The following is a 19,012-nucleotide window of genomic DNA, read 5'->3' as shown; positions in this document are numbered from 1 at the left end:
ACAGCATTAGGCATGGAGAATAATTTGCATTATTTTCAAAAATGTAGGCAAAAAGGGTTTCCTTAATTTATTTCATAATGTTGTGAGTGCTTTTAGAGTTTAGAAACCGCAATTTTTCTTAGAGTCTCCATTTTCTTTTTAACATGTCCTCTTTGGTACGTATGTAACTAATTAAGGAATTTATCATGTCCCCTGCGTATGTATTTCCTAGTTTTGGAAACTACTTACTTGGTGTCTGTTGCATCTTTAAAAAAATAGATTTGTAGATTTTTCACCCCTTGATTATAAAAGTAAAAGAGAAACAAAAATAGCTTGTACTATCACCTAGAGGTAATAATTATTAGCATTTCAGCGTATTTCCTTTGAGTTTTGGTAGGTATAGAAATAATAGTTTGAGCCAAAGAGCGTATCTGTAAATATTTATTTATTTATGCAAAATCTTGCATTTTATGAAACATTAAATTATGAGATATTATTAAATATTATGAGAGCATAATAATGATTCATCATGTGGATGCACCGTATATATTTTACCATTATCCTATTGTTGACCATTTAGGTTGATTCCATCTCCTTGTTTTAACAAATACTATGGTCATTTTTTTTATGAATAGTGTCTTCATATATATCCTCAGGTTAATGGATTCATATGTAAACAAATTTTAAAGTCAAGAACTAATTTGAAGGCTTGAATTGAATGAGTATAAAGATGTGAATGAGCCCTACTGGCTGAAAGCTCCAACCAGCTGAAGAGGTAGCATTAGTGCTTAGCTGCTCTGTACTCTGTACGTCCACCTCCTCTTTACCTGGTCACCACCTTGGGTAGGAAATACCAGAGCATAGAGAGGTTTGGAGGGAAGATACAGAGTACAGTGATGGGGAGTCCCCTTGTCTCCCCCAGCTCATTCTCGGATGAATGTAGGTATGCATCTCTACCCTCCGTTTCAGCTCGGATGCCCACGTGTCTACCGACTTGTTCTTGGAGTTTTTGTTTGATTTTGGTCAAGGTCCTTCTGTTTATCAAAGAAGATAACTTTTATCTATTATGATCTATTCTTTTTCAGCTATTTGGGAGTCCAGCACAATAACTAAAAGGACTCTTGTAATCCCTGGTATTTTTTTATTGTAGAAGGAGTGTGGTGTGGGCATACATGGTAGAATAGCATAAGGAGGACTACTTAACCTCAAAACTTCTGGAAAGTTCAGTTATTAGTTTAGGGGAAAAGTTTAATACAGCTCTCCTTGTGCATGGCAGTGCATTTAAGGAAATAGTTATTTGCTTTGGGTATGGCATCTATTGAGCTGAGTACTCACAATCTTGAAGATAATATTTTTTCTTGGCACCAGAAAGATAATTCTTTGAGCAGAACAATGTTGACCTTAGTTTTTCTTTTTTTTTTTAAACTTTATTTATTTATTTTTCCCCCCAAAGCCCCAGTAGATAGTTGTATGTCATAGTTGCACATCCTTCTAGTTGCTGCATGTGGGACTTGGCCTCAGCATGGCCGGAGATGCGGTGCATCGGTGCGCGCCCAGGACCCGAACCCAGGCCACCAGCAGCGGAGCGTGCACACCCAACCGCTAAGCCACGGGGCCGGCCCTACCTTAGTTTTTCTTGATCTTTGTTATTCTGAGTTTTGTTTTTTATGTTGATGTAAAAAAAAGTATTTCTTTTGTCCTTTTCTTTGTGAATTCTAAAATAGCAGACTAACTTGGGGGCATTTTTGTATTGCTATAAAATGCCCTTTTGCTTTGTGAGTGAGTTTAATTCTAATTACATCAAGTATTTCTAGTTATTGTTAAAATTCTTTTTTGAAATTTCCATGTTGAAATTAATGATCTGTCTTTAAAATTATTTCAGTGACTGCAGATTTCTGTCATGATCCTAGGAAGCTAATAATAGGAATAATTAAAAACTGTTACAAATAGCATTTGTATCTATATTTAAAAAGCTCTTCAATTGACCAAGCAGATGTTGTTACAGATTTTTGTCTTTGATATGATAAATTTCCCATTAATTTTGAAAATCTGGGTTTAAGAGATGTGCTTTCAAGTTTTGCAGAGTTGAGCTACAATTTGTGAAAGTTCAAGCAGCTGTACTGATAAACCATTTGACAAATTTGTTACTGAGGCTTTTTTAGTCAAAGACTAAGTTCTGGAGCTTTATGTTCTATATTTTATGTTCAGACACTTGTATTTTTTTTTTTAATTTTTTGTTTATTGCAGTAACATTGGTTTATAACATTGTAAAAATTTCGGGTGTACATCATTGTACTTCTATTTCTGCATAGATTACATCATGTTCACCACCAAAATACTAATTACAACCCATCACCACACACATGTACCGAATTATCCCTTTCACCCTCCTCCCTCCCCCCTTCCCCTCTGGTAACCACCAATCCAATCTCTGTCCCTATGTGTTTGTTTATTGTTGTTATTATCTACTACTTAATGAAGGAAATCATACGGTATTTGACCTTCTCCCTCTGACTTATTTCACTTTGCATTATACCCTCAGACACATGTATTTTAATTTCTTCTCTTTTGTGTGTCTGGAAGGTGTGATACACATTACACATACACATGTATATACATACATACATATATATGTATACATATTTTCTCTCTTTTATATTTATGTGTGTGTGTATATATATATAGTTTTTTTTACATTATGTATCCAACTTACGTTGGAGGTAAAGCGTATATTTCACTTTTTTAAAAATAAAACTGTTGTTTAAGCTTTCATTATTTAATTTTTAAAAAATTTTCTCTTTGCCTAGGTTGAAGAAATTGTGGATATTGGATCATTTGCCCCAGAAGACATTCATATTCCAAAGATTTATGTACATCGCCTTTTAAAGGGAGAAAAATATGAGAAAAGAATTGAGGTAATTGACTTAGCTTCTTTGTCAGTATTTACAGATCTGATTATCAGAGATAGGTGTCCCTGGGGCCGTTCCAGATGATAGGGAATCGGTGCTGAGCAGGAAGTCTTGTTTTCAGTCTTAGCAGGAGCTTCTCATGTGTCCAACATGAGGGGACATGATCATCTGTGTTACTGTCCAGCCCAACAGTGCCTTGTGTTCACAAAGTGTATATTACCTAGGTATGTGATTCCCTAGACCATGTTTTCCAGGCTTCTGTAGCTGTCCTAATTTATGACACTTGGTTTTGGCTGTCCTGCAGGATGGAGATGGATAATTGAGTCTTTGGTGACTTAACCCCCGCTAAACTCTTAGTGTTTGATTGTTCAGAAATGTCTGTCTATCTCAAAGTTGCTTTGCACTTTATAGAGTCCAGAAAGAACATCGTTTCCCATTAGCATTAGGCTCTGGGCAGCTAGTGGGTATGAGATCGTGGCAAGGAGTGGGTACCAGGAGCGTTGGAGGTATTCCAAGGCTACTGAGAGCATTAAGAATGACCAGCTGGGCCAGAATTGATATCAGACTCAGAAGTGTCTAGGGATCAGCAACAGAATAGACATGCAGCAGGAATATCAGGGAATCAGAGATGCCCTCTACCCTGTGGACATTAAACAGAAAGACATTCTGCAATCCAAAACTAGTGTCAGGGGGCTAGGGAGAAAGGAGGGGACATTTGCAAACAGGAACCAGAGTCTGTATCAAGGAGATTTAATAATAGAAATAGTTTCCTGGCTGGTTTCTGGATACTTCTGTGATTCCTGTGATGCACTTGTAGCAAAACCAGTCTAGACTCTGCAGCTGGAAATAGGCAATTGGCAGCAGCAACACCTGGTAAACACATTCTGATAGCCCTGCGAAAACAGAGTCCCAAATCTATTCCTTCTTCTTTGTTCTGGCTGAATCCCTGAGCACCAGAGGAGAATTCGGTTGCAAGAGTCTTAAGAATAACAGTAGTAGCAGTCAGTGTGACAATAATAGAGGGATTATTTGCTTCAAAGAGACAGAACAAGTATATCTTTCTCTTCAAACAAATCTGACCTCTTTCACTTACTTTCTAAGGAATTATTTCTGTCATCAAATGTCACTGATGTTATTCCTTTTTTAAACTCTCTGTTATATTGCAGATTTGCCTCATAGTAGTAATGGGAGACAGTTAGATTTTTTTTCAGTAAAATTTTATATTTCAGCAGTGATAAACAAGGTATACCTCAACCATGAATAATTTATTTCTGTTTACTTTAAAGCGTTTATCACTCCGGAAAGAGGGAGATGTAAAAACCAAATCTGGTAAACCTGGAGATAACGTAAGGGAACGTATCATCAAGCGGGCAGCTCTTGAATTTGAGGACGGCATGTATGGTATCCTTTGTCCTTCTGGGACCGGACAAAGACATAGCTCTCACTTTTTCCATAGTCATCAGGCTAACTTAAAGCAGTTGAGCAATTTTTACAAAATAAGGCATATAACCTAAAGATGTCAAGATATATGAAATTGGAATTATAATCTGTTTACTTTCTTGAAACAAAATGGCGACCAGATATTTGCTTAGCTATTTTCTAATATACAATGGATTTCAGTACACTGTGGCATTTGGCTAAAGATTGTTGGGAAAGGAGATTAACCAAGATGAGGGTTTCAAATCTCAGAGGTACTAGTTATAACCAGTGCTATTTACTTTCTCTGTATTCTGACATTTGCATACTCATTGAAGCATAAGATCCAACTTCTTAATAACCCCTTGTTGCCCTTGACAAAGATCTCATGAGTGTATTCTTTTATGTCTGATTTTTTGTAAGGGTATTCAGTAATGATTCAATGAACCTGTGAGTCTGTTCGCCATTTTGCTAATTTTTAATACGTCAAAGATTGAACTATATAATACAAATAATGTCTATAAATACAAATGGTATATGATAAAATAAGTATTTGTTGAATGGTGACTACAGTAAAGCTATATTTAAAGACCTAGGCCAGGTGGAACTGGAAACATGACAAGTGCCTCCATGGTGTGAGCTTCCCCTAGTCCATGAATATTATCTTTCAGACTGATATTGACTAGGAGAAGTCTCTTTTTCTACCTTTTTTTTTTTTTTTTTTTACCTCCACCACCTCATTTTTCTTTATTTTCCAATTTATTCTTTGTGTTATGCTGGGAATTCATATAAGGAAAAAGAATATAATAGTGCCTCCTCTTCTAGCTCCTGCATCAGCAAGACATAGAGTCAACCAAGTTGACTTATCAGGTGAAAGCTAGGCACTGGGTTATCTTCTCAACTCCAGTCAGTTGGTTGACCATTGATATTTAAACACTGACTATATGATAATGCTAATTTTAGATAATAATGGCTTCTAGGTGTTCTTTATTCACTATTATTATATTGCCTATGAAAAATATTTGCAAATCAGTTCATATAAATGATCTTTCCATATCACCTACTCTTTTTCAACCCAGAGTACATAGACTTTTTTCTCCTTGGTATTTGATTCACTAAAAAGTATTAAAGAACCAAGAAAATTATACAGTATGATGAAAGAGTTGAAGTATAAACTTACCTTGGGTTGCCCTTACCTGAAAATACTTGCTCATAATGGAATTAATATCTCACTGTGTTCTGTACATCACTGTGAGAAATGAAGTGCAAATAACACTATACTAGATTGTGCTTTGCTAAGTGGTGAACCAGGTAGCTATCGTCATAGCTTCATAGGTACACCGTATCCACAAGAAGTGACCTGGTTCATTGAGTCGATTGCCAGCCTTTGTAATCTACAGTGTGGCAGCACATACAAACTTTATTTTTTTCCAGCCTTGATTCATAAAGATCTCACTGTTATTAGAATCTCATCAGAGTGCCATCATTCTTTGCACTAATTCTGGTGAGGTCTGCAGTGTGCGATGGTAGTGGGCAGCATGGACAGAAGTTCCAGGCAGTGTGAACATCTCTGATCTGGTGAGCCTGCTTGTGTTGAGAGGCAAGATGGCACCCATACCATTGCTTACGAATCAGGGTTGACCCTATTTGCATCATCTTAGAAGATTCAACACCCTCAGTTAGCTCTTTGATGCCTTAACATGGCTACTTTTTGTATAATCTCAATTGTATTTGCTGAAACTTAACCACCCCATCCCCAATGCCCTTCCTCTTTATAACTTAGAGAAGATTCTGTTACCAATGAATGTTATCACAGTAACCCAAAGGAATCTATACACTTTTAGGCAGACATTTTGGTATTTTCAGAAAACTTTTTAAAATTTAAAAATAGTAGCCCTTTTTTAGAATATGACATCATCTTTATTTTTAGTTGGAGTTTTGAATAGTGACAGTTGCTTCTAAACAAATGTCAAGCCATGTCTAATAAAACATCAGTCACAATAAGTCATAATATATCAGTCCAAATTTGCTGAGCACATTAATGAAAATAAAATGTCTTACAACAAAAATGACCTCTTGGCTAGTCTTCTGAAGCCACCACTTTGATATCTTTGTGGAAAAGCATATTAATGTTATTGAAAAAGCTGTGATTAATTAGAGATTTTCTTTTAAAAAATATTACAAAATAGTGCCTAGCAGGTGTTTGGAGAATGTATTCAGTGATTACATTCAGAGCAAGTGCCTTCAAAGAAGAATTTTATTCAGATTATATACACAGAAGATTTATGGCATAATCTCTCTACCTTTTATATGCTGGACCTTAACATCTTTTTTTCTAGCTAATTTGGGCATAGGAATCCCTCTTCTGGCGAGTAACTTTATCAGCCCAGATATGACTGTTCATCTGCAAAGTGAAAATGGAGTCTTGGGTTTGGTAAGATAGAAATTAAAATTTTATCTATGCAGTCTTGTTGCAGAATGAGATATTCCATACTGTGAAATATTCTTATAACTGAAAGTTGTTAGCTTAAAAGTCCCAACCTTATTTTTCTCTGTTTATCATCAGATTAAAATATTTAACTTTTCCCATAAAACAGTGATAATTGTGAGCGTATAGTGTTGCATTTTATGTGGTAGAAGGTAGTTTCCTGGCTATGTGACTGTGACTGCTTCCTCCTCCTTTGTCAGTTGGGCAACTTCCATCTCCCCCTGTTATGCCTGCCCCGAGAGACCTCCCCATTTCCTCTTTGGTGAACTGTTTTTAACTCTTGTGTGGTTGGACAAGATAACGAAGGTCGTCAACAATTCCATATTAAACAAAAATCAGTAAGGCTCTGAATGAGAAACTGAAGCATAAAGTTTCTATTTTAGGGCAGGGACATTTTTTGACAGTTGATGTTCTCGTTTAATTCTCGTTTTGAGGCCGTGTTGTTCAAAAGGGTAGAATTTTCTCTTCTTCAAGATTAACCTTTCGAATGAGTTCAATATTTTCATAGAATTTGGCCATACTTTTTATTCAGTATTATGATAAAATTCAGGAATGCTTTTGCTTCCTAGATGACATTTTTTATTTAATTGTTAACTATGGCAGAGATTATTTATAGTTTGCCAATTTAAAACATCTCTAATCTTTTATTGTTTCTCAATAGATCTTAACTGTTAATGCAATAAGAATTCTAAATGTGGGAAATGTATATCCAGTATTTAAAATATAAATAATCATCCTGTGTATATATTCAATACTGATTGACTGAGGCAATAATCATGACCATTTTCAAAAACACGAAAATGGCATGTGTCTGGATAAAAGCGGTTTCATATTGAAGTCAAAGCCTCATACTTTTAAGGTATCTTAGAGCTTATCTAGAGTGACCAATTCCCTCATATTGAAGACAAGGGAAGTAAGTGGATGTGAATCACCCATGGTCAGTGTTTAAAGGAAAGTTTACATAGGTCTAAAACATTGGTTGCCACTTCAATTTATTTAAAGGATAAATTTTTGGTCCCTCTTTAGAAAGTATGTTAACATTTTACAGCCAATATTTCCTTGTTCTTGGCTCCATCTTGTGTTTTTTTCTTTTCCTTTTTCCATTTCATCCCTTTTTGTTTAATATATGTTATGAAACTACTCACTCCATTCAAGTAATTAGAGATGCCTTATAAAAATACATACAAGATTGAAAGACAAATCCTTAGTGAGAATAACCAGGCAAAGGGGAATAAGGGCATCAGAACTTAGAAGTGGTGAGAGGGAATGTTAGAGCTCCAGGCTGGAGTCGTTAGGGGCTGCATGCGAAAAAGCTAGAACTTTGTGTCTTCAGATCCTTCTAGCCAAATAATGCAGCCACTTGGTTTGTATTCACTGATTCTACCAGGAAGGTTTATGTATAACATTGGCCACATAGTAGGTACTAAATTATGACTTTCTGTTTTACTGACCTCTATTTCTAATAGCTTAACGTTTCTTTCAAACTTTGGTAATTGTTAGAAAATATTTTTCATTTACCCAATCATAGTTGTTAGTGTAGAAAAGACTAATCAGTATGAGAAACAGAGCCATGAAAACATCAGGGTTATTTTTAAAAGGTTCACCTCAAGTCTTTTGATGATTATTTCTTAAGGTTTTTAGAGAAGTTATTTATATTACAGTTTCAGTGTGTGATTCAGTGAGAAACTTCTTTTACTAATTGAACACATGCTTTGTTTGACAGGGTCCATATCCATTACAAAATGAAATTGACGCAGATCTAATCAATGCAGGTAAACTCACCTATTACATGTTTTTCCAGTGTTTTCCTTTGCTATTAATTTAGTTCTATGTCAAATAATAATAATAAGTTGATTCTTTGTCTTTTTTTGGAGAGTGCTCCACTGTATTTTTCACTGAGGAGGAGAGAGAATCCTTCCTAGTCCCCACTTGCCTGGCTTGCTTGTTAGAGGTCTCCTCTTACTTAGGGCAGGGTAAGGTAAAGGAGAAATTGCAGGTGGGGGTGCATATAATGGCAAGAGCTTTGGTGAGTCAATCACTCAGTGTCCAGGCCATACATAGAGAGCCCTCTCAAATGGAGTAATGAGGAGAATTACAGGAAGGGACAGTTTACAAGGGTGTGGACAGGATTGAGGGAAACCAGGAAAGGATGGTGAAGGACCACAGGGAGTTATTATCAGCCCTAGGCCTTAAGGGGCGGCTGTGGGAGAGGGCCACCTAACAGGAACTGTGGCCTTTGGAACATAGCTATCTTGCAGAAACCTGGGTGAGGGTAAGGGTGGTGATCTCCTCTGTTGGGCCTCCTGCTTTTGCCTCCCCTTGGCTAATCCCAGGTTGAAATAGGTCTGCCTTCTCAGGATGAGAAGGGTGGGAGTGGATCCATAAAAAGAAAAGATCTGGTGCACTGAGATTTTTTTAGTCCTCATTGGAATGGGAGAGCATCCTTCAAAAGTTCAAGGGTGCTTAAGGATGTGCTCTGCCACTAAGTACAACCCAGTAATGTAAGTAATAAATGCAGAGTTTCTTTGAATTGGGAACTCTAGCCTTCTCCTCTCCTTTGTTCCCACACCCAGAAGCTTTGTCCTTTATTATTAGCCTTTTATTTGGGACATAGAGTCACATGTAGTAGCAGCCTAAGGAGGAAAAACAGGTCTTTGTCACTGCCCATGCTTGAATCAACACTGCCACCATGTTGGGGCTGAAGATTATCCTTAGAATGAGACTGCCTATAAGAAGCTAATTTTTATGTTCTAGCGTGATTTTCCTTACCCTTCTTTTACTCCTATTCACTCCACCCCCGCAAAAATATTATTCTTACTTCATGTTCAGAAATAGTATGTGTAGATCTCAGAAGAGAAGCAATATTAGCTGAATATAAAGGCCAGCTGCCAAGTAGAAATGATGTTTGATACTTGGCATTTTGGGAAGTAAAACAGCTTCTGTTTGAATAGTTGAATTAGTTAACACGACTCAACTCAACTCTGTAAGGCCCACTGTGGTAAAGCAATGACATTTAACCAAGGCTGTAATTTAATTGTACTGTACCCTTTAGCAATAGCTCATTGATCTGTGAAAATATTTGCTGCTTGGTTTAATTAATTGATGATGTTAGTGAGTTATTTGCAAAATGAATAACTCCATTTTCCACATTTCAGGCTTGAGTTCATAAAACTCACATTCCTTGGAAAAGTTGTTACTCTTTTCAATAACATTGTTGGACAGTAGGCATTTCTGATTCCATTGAGCTTAAAAGTAGCTCAATCCTAATGAAGCCACCAGATTTATATTTCAACTTCTGAAATACCACGTATACTCTTAAACTACTTTGTAAAACAAGAATTCATTGCTTTTGGGAAACCAAGCTGCAAAGCAGTTTAATAATATTCAGCTACTTTCATCAAAGTCCTCTTTGGGTTTTATGACGCTTTTGACTTTAGAGCTGTGAAATTAGAGAGGAAATACTTTGAGCTAGAGAACCCAGAATAGAAACTGGTGGTTTCCTCAACTCCCCAAATTTGGCAATTACCTGGAAGATCAGCCCATTGTTTTTGCTCATTTGAAAGGATTCTTATAGAAATCCCTTGAAATGAATACAAAGAGTTATATTTCTGGGTGTAATCAGTGTATTAAAATTTTAAAATAGTAACAGAACTGTTTCTAAGGATCCCTTTTTCCAAATAATCTTGTATGATTATATAACGATGAATTACCACTTGTATAGCGCTATATAGTGTACAGCGTGCTTTTTCGCATGTATTATACCATTTCAGTCTCAAGTGAAACCTCATTATACAGATTGGGAAACTGAGGCTCAGAAAAGTTAAGTGATGCGCTCAAGATCACATTGCTGGGGACTGGACACACACAGTCTCCTGCTCCTGGCCCCTGGCCTTTTTCTCTATTCATTGAGCTATACTTTCTGAGAAGCTGAGTTTACAAAGGTGCAGAGGGCAGTGCTTAGAACATTTCAGAGGTCCCGTAAGATCTGGGCTTGAACCTGCAGCACTCCAGTGCAATTCTTTCATATTAATTACATTTTGTGTTCTTCTCTATTTATTAATATTATGTTCTTATTTTATGATACAAACAATATTTTAAATGACTTACCTTTGATTGAAACTGCTAAAGAAGGACCCACCAAGTTAATCTTATGGCTTATAAATATCTCTGGCCCCTGCCATGTGCCTCTAGAGCAGAGGTTTTCAGTGGGCAAGGGGGGTGATTTTACTCCCCTGGGGACATTTGACAATGTCTGGAGACATTTTTGATTGTCACACCTCAGGGAATGTTACTGGCATCAAGTGGGTAGAGGCCAGGGATGCTGTTAAATATCCTGCAACAACCAGAACAACCCTGCTGCCCCAAGAGTTATCCAGCCCCAAATGTCAAATAGTGCCTGCTCTAGAAGTCTGTGTGCTGCAGTTGAAGAAACACAGGCCTGCAGACTAAGGTACAAAGAGTGCAGCATTCAAGATCTATCTCATGGTTTCACTGACCTTTCCAACTTGATCTTTCACTACACCCTCCAAGGACACCTCTGTTCACTCATACTGGCTGCTAGGTCTATTCTGATCATGACTCGTGCTTTCCTTCCTCCATGCGTTTGCTCTTCCTGTGCCTTCACCAGATTTTTTTCTGTCACCTTCCTTTGTCATCCCCATGTCCTTATCGGTAATTTCCTATTGAAATGCATTATACCTATTCTTCAAGTCCCAGTTCATTTGTCCCCTCCAAATCCTTCTGCGGCTGAAGCGTGGTCCCCAGGCCCATAGCATCAGCATCACCATCACTGGGGACTTGTTAGAAATGGAAATTCTCAGGCCCTACCACTTGCCTACTGAATTACAAACTCTGGGAGTTGAGCTCAGCAGTCTGCGTTTTTATAAGCCCTCCATGTGATTCTGATGAGTGTTATAGTTTGAGAACCAATGGTTTAGGGCATCTGTGTTTTCTTTGTAGCACTGTTCAAGGCATGCGGTAGATGTTTACTTGATATTGAGTGAATGACATGTTAATCATGAACTAAAGGACTCAGTAACTATGAAATTGAATAACTTGATAGCCGGACTATCATGAAAGGATCTAGACATACACAGAGAAAAATTGGAGGAGACAGAAATCAGTCAGGAATAGCCAAATAAGAAAGCCCTTTTTCTTTAAGATATTGATTGTATTATTGGTTATAGTTTTTTCTTGACCAACTTTGGACATTGAATTTGAAAAGTATGGATTCAGCTTTAGAATATCTATTTTTATTTAGATATTGGATATTTAAAAAATACTGAAATTAACTTTGTTTCTGAAGAATGTAATTTGTAAGATGCCAGAATGTTAGCAGGGTCCTGACAGTAACTTCTTTTCATGAGAGTTGTTTACTGGGCCCTTTAATAAAATTATGCTTCATAAATCACACGAGGAGACCAAAGCTTTCTCCATTCATCTCAAACTTTTCTATAGAGTTGGGTTTTTTTTGTTTGTTTTGGTGGGGAAGATTAGCCCTGAGCTAACATCCATTGCCAATCCTCTTCTTTTTGCTGAGGAAGATTGGCCCTGGGCTAACATCTGTGCCCATCTTCCTCTACTTTATATGTAGGACACCACCACAGCATGGCTTGATAAGTGGTGCGTAAGTCCATGCCCGGGATCCGAACCTGCGAACCCTGGGCCGCCAGAGCGGAGCACACGAACTTAACCACTATGCCACCAGGCTGGCCCCCATCAAAGTTTTCTTTAAAGTGGCAAATAATGCCTTCCACTTACTATCCAGCTGGTGGAGATTGCCATTTGGAAGTCATTGTGATTCAGCACATCGAGAACAAAGAACTGAGATTTTTATGTTTCTCTGCTTTTTTGTCCTACAGATTCTTCCTCCTTGCCTCCCCCCTCACAGAATTGACAGGGAACTCAATTTGCTGGACATGAAAGTTGTGTTAGGATAAGATTTAGTTGTATTGTGCCTATCCTAAAATCTAGCGTTCACAGGCTGGCTGTATCACTCCACTGTGTAAGCCAATTGCTTGGTCCTGTAGCATCATCCCTAGATGGGCGATGGCATTGTCTCTTTTCTAAGTAGGTTTGGAGTGAGGAATAATAACAATGACAATAGTAAAAGCTAATGTTTATGGAGTCCTTTCTCTGTGCCAGGCACTAGAGTAAGGACTTTACATGCATTATTTCATTTAATCCTGCAAATCTTACGTGCTGTCTAAAAGCTCCTACCAACACACCAAAATACCAGAAAATGTTTTCCAAAGCTTTTCAGCTTTATGGTGCTTTGAAAGATGTGAAAATGTTTCCTTTGTTTAGAATCAAACTCCTTTGGGATATATAAATAGTTTTACTCTGTCTCTGTACTTGAGCTCAAATGAAAGGGAATATTGATGAAGAAGTTAGCTTTCAGACAAGACTTGAGAAGCTGAGAGTACAGCTGTGTTACACAGCTAGGCATGATCAGACCACTCTGGTCCTGTTGTGTCTGGGAGCATTTGTCTGTTCCAGTCTTGGAATCACAACTTTTCTTCCCCTTCTTTTTGTCTGCCCTATTACACTGAGGTAATGCATGGGATGTTCTCAGACAGTTGACTTATCTTTGGCAAAGTGGCATGTGAGCACTTTTCTGGTGGAGACCAGAAGCTTCTCCTGGGCACTTGAAGCTCCTGAACAGACAGGGAATAGATCACAAGAAGAAAGCAGCTCAGATATACATTGGCCAGGATAGGATGTTATTCCCTGATTTCATCAAAGTCCTATGGTTTTAATAGAAATTTACAAGAGCAAGAGAGGAAGGATGAGGCAGAGAGAGAAAGAGACAGAGAGAGATTGAAAGAAGAGATTCAGGACTAATGATGTTAAGGAATTCAGTGGGATCTCTCTTTCTAGATTATTCGTTGATTTTTAAGAAATATCTGAGGAGCATCTGTGTCATTCCCTGCAAAGTTGCATTTCTTCATGTTTATTCCACAATGTCTTTGCTCTAGTGACTACAGTAGCATTGGATTCTGGCAGGTGCATCCCAGGAACCCCTTTCCTCCTTCACTCCTATTAGCATTTAGCAGGGGCTTGGGAAGGGAGTGGGGCTGGTGGGAGGTGGGGATGGATATAGCCAACAGTGGGGTGCATTGTCTGCAGAGAATTTCAAGACAATAATAAAATTAAAACTTGGCCTGCTTTTATTATCACCATGCAAGGGCAAATCTGAACAACGTTAACGACATTGTTCGCTCCTCTTCATAGGGCAGACAGTTCCCATTGTGTCCCCCGCATTCCTGTCGCCACTGCGTTTTGGTAAAGGGAACCATAGTTCTTTAGGGAACAGAGAAGGTATAGACCCCTCTCTCCATGTGATTTCCACTCTTAGAAATCTAATAGCCTTTTCTTTTTTTTTCTTTCTTGTGTGTATGTGTTTAGGCAAGGAAACAGTTACTGTTCTTCCAGGAGCTTCTTATTTCTCCAGTGATGAGTCATTTGCGATGATCAGAGGGTATGTAATAATGGAGCCCCTTATGTTTCACACAGTGTGGAATGAGCTGAGTCATCCCGAGTGTCAGTAAGGCTCTGAGACACAGCCACATCTCCCAGCCAGAAAACCATCATACATTGGTTTGGCTGCACCAAGATGTGAAATTATTCACATTGAATGTTGGGAATTGGAACATCCAGTTGCTATTATTAAAAGAACCCCCCAAATGGAATATATATCTGTGTGCCAACATACTGAAGTAAGCATTTTTAAGGTTCTTTCTGAGGATCCTAACATTTTCTACAAACGATGTGTTCATTTTCTAGCTATGGTTTGTCTTCACATGCAGCCCCATTCTCCTTCACCGAAGGAAACAAAGTCACTGTGTACACCTGTTTTTAATTTGTTTTTGGAGACAATATAGGCTATAATTTTTTTTAAAGAACTCTTAATGGTTATTTCTCTACATCAGCTTGAGCTGATCTATTTGGAAATTAGATGTTGGGTGGGGAAAGTAAATGTATTTTGGGGGTATAGAATTATTTATTTTAATTGTTGGCAATTTCAAGCAAACAAGACAAAGCTCGTGAAATTTGCTTTCTATTTCCTCTTTTTCTTTGTCAGGGGACATGTTGATCTAACAATGCTAGGAGCAATGCAGGTTTCAAAATATGGTGACCTGGCTAACTGGATGATACCTGTAAGTAGACATTTTTTTCTTTTGAATTATGCTTGGGTCAGAATAATTGTTTTTGAAATATTAAGAAAAATCTTGTCGAATTGCTATGATAGCACAATATAATTGTTAAAAAAATAAAGAAATATTTTAATGTATAGTTATTATTTGAATCAAATTTTAATTAAACAAGCACTGAGAAATATTCAGCTTTGTGAGTTTAGTATGTAGTTGGGACTGAAAATAGGCAAGATCAGGACCAAAGCAGAATTTTCCAGAAAGAAACAGAGAATTAAGGAAGATTAAAAAAAGATAGTTTAATTATACTCTGATAAAAGAAATATAAATATTTAGCATAACTAAGTTTTTATAACTAGAAACAACGATGAATGAGTTCATTAATTTTATGTTAATTCTATTATTTTCTTATTCACAGTGATTAAAATCCTCTCTTGATCAGTCACGTGACCCCATAAGTAATCAGTCACATTGTCATCCATTATGGAATACAAAACCTGTGGTGTTTAAATATGCTTGTGAAATGCAGTTTTTATTTACTAATCACCCAAATCAAGGAAAGGACCTCTTAGAATTAGCTTTGGAGAAAAGACTGTAATCAGTTAATTTGTAAGTGTGGTTCATAGTATTCCAGGTTGTTGCTCTCTGATATGTATATAGAAACAACAATGAATGCATGTTCATGATTATGAGCTCCTCTTAGCTGGTGACTCAGGTTCCTCTTTTTTTTTTTTTATGAGGAAGATCAGCCCTGAGTTAACATCCCTGCCAATCTTCCTCTTTTTTTTTTTTTTTTTTTGCTGAGGAAGACTGGCCCTGGGCTAACATCTGTGCCCATCTTCCTCCACTTTTTTTATATAGGACGCTGCCACAGCACGGCCCGACAAGCGGTGCATTGGTGCGCGCCCGGGATCTGAACCCCGGGCCGCCAGCAGTGGAGCACGTGCACTTAACTGCTATGCCGTGGAGCCAGCCTCAGGTTCCTCTTTTTATGTGTGTGTTTAAGGATTTCTGTGGGTTTCTCTGTAGCATCAGCTAAAAGGTATTTGTTTAAGTAACTGAAGCTGGTGTTCTATGATTTGAAAGTTTTTTTTTAAATCTTTTAGGTTTTTCTTTAATAATTTTTGAGGAAGGTGAGTTAATATAGTTGATAACAATGTTAGAAATTGTGTTTGCTTGACTCTTTTGATCTAATATCTCCTGAAATATTATTTTAAAGTTTCAATAATTATTAAAGCCCTAGTTCTCAAACTTGGTTGCATATTGGAATTACCAGGGAATTTTAAAAAGTATTGCTGCCTGTGTCCCACCCCTAGAGTTTCCAGTTTATTTGATCTGTAAGGTAGCGTGGGCACTAGGCATTTTCAAAACAACACTGGTGAATACAATATGTAACCAAGTTTGAGAACCAATGTATTAAAGAATGATCATATTCATATTTAAAATGTAAGGGAAAAATATGACCCATTAATAGTAAGAACCCTTAGCAAATTATTGATTATATTATTATTCTAGTTTAAAAATATTTGTCATTCTAGGTCAGCCGTAGTTAATAACAGTTAGCAGCTTTTGGAGGCTTCAAAGAAATCAGGGGGAGTCTTCTGAGCATTGTACAGTGAGTCACATTGACAGTTTATGGGAATTCTTATTTGTGTAGGAAATCAGAATGTATTTTTATTTTCAAATTTTAGAAGAAGACCATATAGGTAGTTGAAGGAGCACACAAAAGCCCTAGATTTTAGCCCTGACTCTACAAGTAATCAAGGTGTGACTTTGAACATGTCACTTAAGCTTCTTGGGTTAAAGCATCCTCACCTATAAACTGAGGGTTTGAGACTAGATAATTTCAGGGGTCCCATCTGGCTCTCATAGCTTTGCAGTTAAGAGCAAGGGCCCTGTGGGGAGACATATCTGGGTTGAAATCCTGTTTTCGTCATGTGCTAGCAGTATAACTTGAGATAGTTGCCTGCTTTTCCTTACCTTTAAAATGGGAAGGATAGAATACCACTTACTTTATAGCACTACATAAAGGAATAAATGATGTAATGCATACAAAGTATGTGGCACAGAGCTTGACATATAGTACCTGCTAAATAAATGGGTTGTTATTATTTGATAGGTTTAGAGGGAGAAGTTGGGGATACCTGGCAGAGAAGGGAATAGCATTGGTTACTGTGAACAAAAGCAATAGAGTTTTAACTATGTCTATTTCATTGGACTGTTAATGAGTTTTGAAATCAATTTGCACAGTGGTCCTGGGTATAGAGCAGAAACGTGTGGGACACGTTTTTGCCTTCAGGGAACTTGGACATCTTTAAAAAGTCAGTATACAATTTGTTTATATTGTGGTTTAGTACACAGTGCTACGAAGACTGGAAGCTCTCATAGTGAGAGTATGCATTATGTAGTTGTCATTTGTAGGAAAGATTTTCCAACATGTATCAAATTTTTGCATATCCTGTTGAGATTTCTGTGAATGATTAAAACATCAGTGTTTATTACTTTGTAATTTTCTTAATACAATTTAGAGCCCATGAGTTTCCAAAGGACTGGACCTAGCAGGGCGGCGATGGGGAACTTTGGAGTTCTGAAGGAACGTTGAGAAAAATTAAGCGTAAAAAGTGTTCTTGTGTCTAGTTCCACTCTTTTAGTAATGGAAGTTGGGGTCTGATGAGCATTTCTTTTGTTCTTTTGGTAACTGATAATCGCTTCTTGGCTTCTCATATGTGATGCACAGTGCAGTGTATATTTTGATTCCTTTGGACATAGGATAGCTTAAGAGTCCAGACATGAGCTTTAGTTTGGAAGAGATCTGATTTGAATTTCAGCTCTACCTCTTACAAATGATTCAATCTAGAGGACATGTTTTTGTCAGGATTAAGTGAGAAGAAAGTGAAAAATGAATGCTAAAAGCATTCCATAAATAATGGGTATTATTTTCATCTTCTTCAATGCTCTATTGCTTAATATTAAAGAGGGAATATTTGCCTTAAAATGCATTGGCATAAGCAAGACTATATTTTACATTAACTAGAACAACCTACTTATTCTAAGTTTGTATTCAAGTACCAAAAATTAAACTCTTGGAGGACGCATTTCTTGCTCTTGTTAGTTTTGGGTAAGATATAGCCTAGCCTCCTGATACAGTTTCAGTGAACAATCTATTTCTATTTGTCCCAAAGATTTATGTTGATTTATAAAATTTAGATATATTTTTTATTGCAAGATCTGGCAGTCAAGAAGCTGAAAAGTTTAGCTTTATTATATCATTTTAAACTTTTATCTTTTTACTGAGTTTAATAATCTTTCACTGGTTGTAAAGCCTTGAGTTTCTCTGCACTATGGCATCCCCATCAATCATTACGGTGTCAGATTATAATAAACATTAAACTTTTAAGGCTGCCAAATGGTGTGGGTGCTATTTGTCTTATCCTTTAATAGCTTCTTAGTATGCAGCATTGGTCCCATGTACACAGATTTTTAAAAATTCTGCCCTGAGCATCTGAAGAGAGAAAATTGGACAAAACAGTAGTTGGCTCCTTTGAGTTCCTTGATTATCGTGGTGGTGGTAAAACCCCAGGCAAGCTACAAAAATGTGGAAAGATGTGCAATCCGTTGAATCTACATTCAGAACTGCTCTGGCCTTCCTGATGCCTATTTTTGGAAGACAGCTGCCATAGATTATTGACGTGTGAAGGGAAGCAGATGTGTATGATCAGCTATAGGGGCTGGTTATTGCAAGCATGCAACAGTGGCCCGCTGGTCAGGGCTGCTGTATATGAGTGACACAACAGCCAAGGGCCTGCTCCTTCTACGTGGGGAGAATTGAAGCAAGGCATTCTTAAGGCAAGGAGAATAGGATATTTTTGGTGTTTGTTTTTCCCTCACATTTTTCATTTCTTTGTGCATTTGAAAAGAATAAATGCAAATTAATGTTGTACTCCTGTATGCTACATTTATGAGTACATAAAATTGATTTGGTCTTCTAGATATGATGTCTGTTTGAAATAAGCTAACTCTCTAGTCTTTCTATTTGTACAACTAAGAGAGTTTGTGTTCAAGATTCA

At 37.3% G+C, this 19,012-nt stretch overlaps 1 protein-coding gene across 2 annotated transcripts in view; it reads left to right on the top strand.

Moving 5' to 3' along the window:
* The window catches only part of OXCT1 (3-oxoacid CoA-transferase 1), a 139,616-nt gene that overhangs the window by 69,962 nt on the left and 50,642 nt on the right, over window positions 1-19,012 (top strand). For both annotated transcript variants that reach the window (XM_087443237.1, XM_004422775.3), the window contains 6 exons: window positions 2,787-2,894; window positions 4,175-4,289; window positions 6,644-6,738; window positions 8,516-8,564; window positions 14,200-14,272; window positions 14,876-14,951. In XM_087443237.1, the coding sequence (XP_087299363.1) occupies window positions 2,787-2,894; window positions 4,175-4,289; window positions 6,644-6,738; window positions 8,516-8,564; window positions 14,200-14,272; window positions 14,876-14,951 (516 nt within the window). The remainder of the gene's footprint in view (window positions 1-2,786; window positions 2,895-4,174; window positions 4,290-6,643; window positions 6,739-8,515; window positions 8,565-14,199; window positions 14,273-14,875; window positions 14,952-19,012) is intronic.

This window comes from Ceratotherium simum, chromosome 18, assembly GCF_057802395.1.
Source record: "Ceratotherium simum simum isolate JZ-2026a chromosome 18, ASM5780239v1, whole genome shotgun sequence".
In the NCBI taxonomy this organism is placed as follows: domain Eukaryota; kingdom Metazoa; phylum Chordata; class Mammalia; order Perissodactyla; family Rhinocerotidae; genus Ceratotherium; species Ceratotherium simum.
Note: the sequence above shows the minus strand (reverse complement) of the source record. Positions and strands in the feature narration are given on the sequence as shown.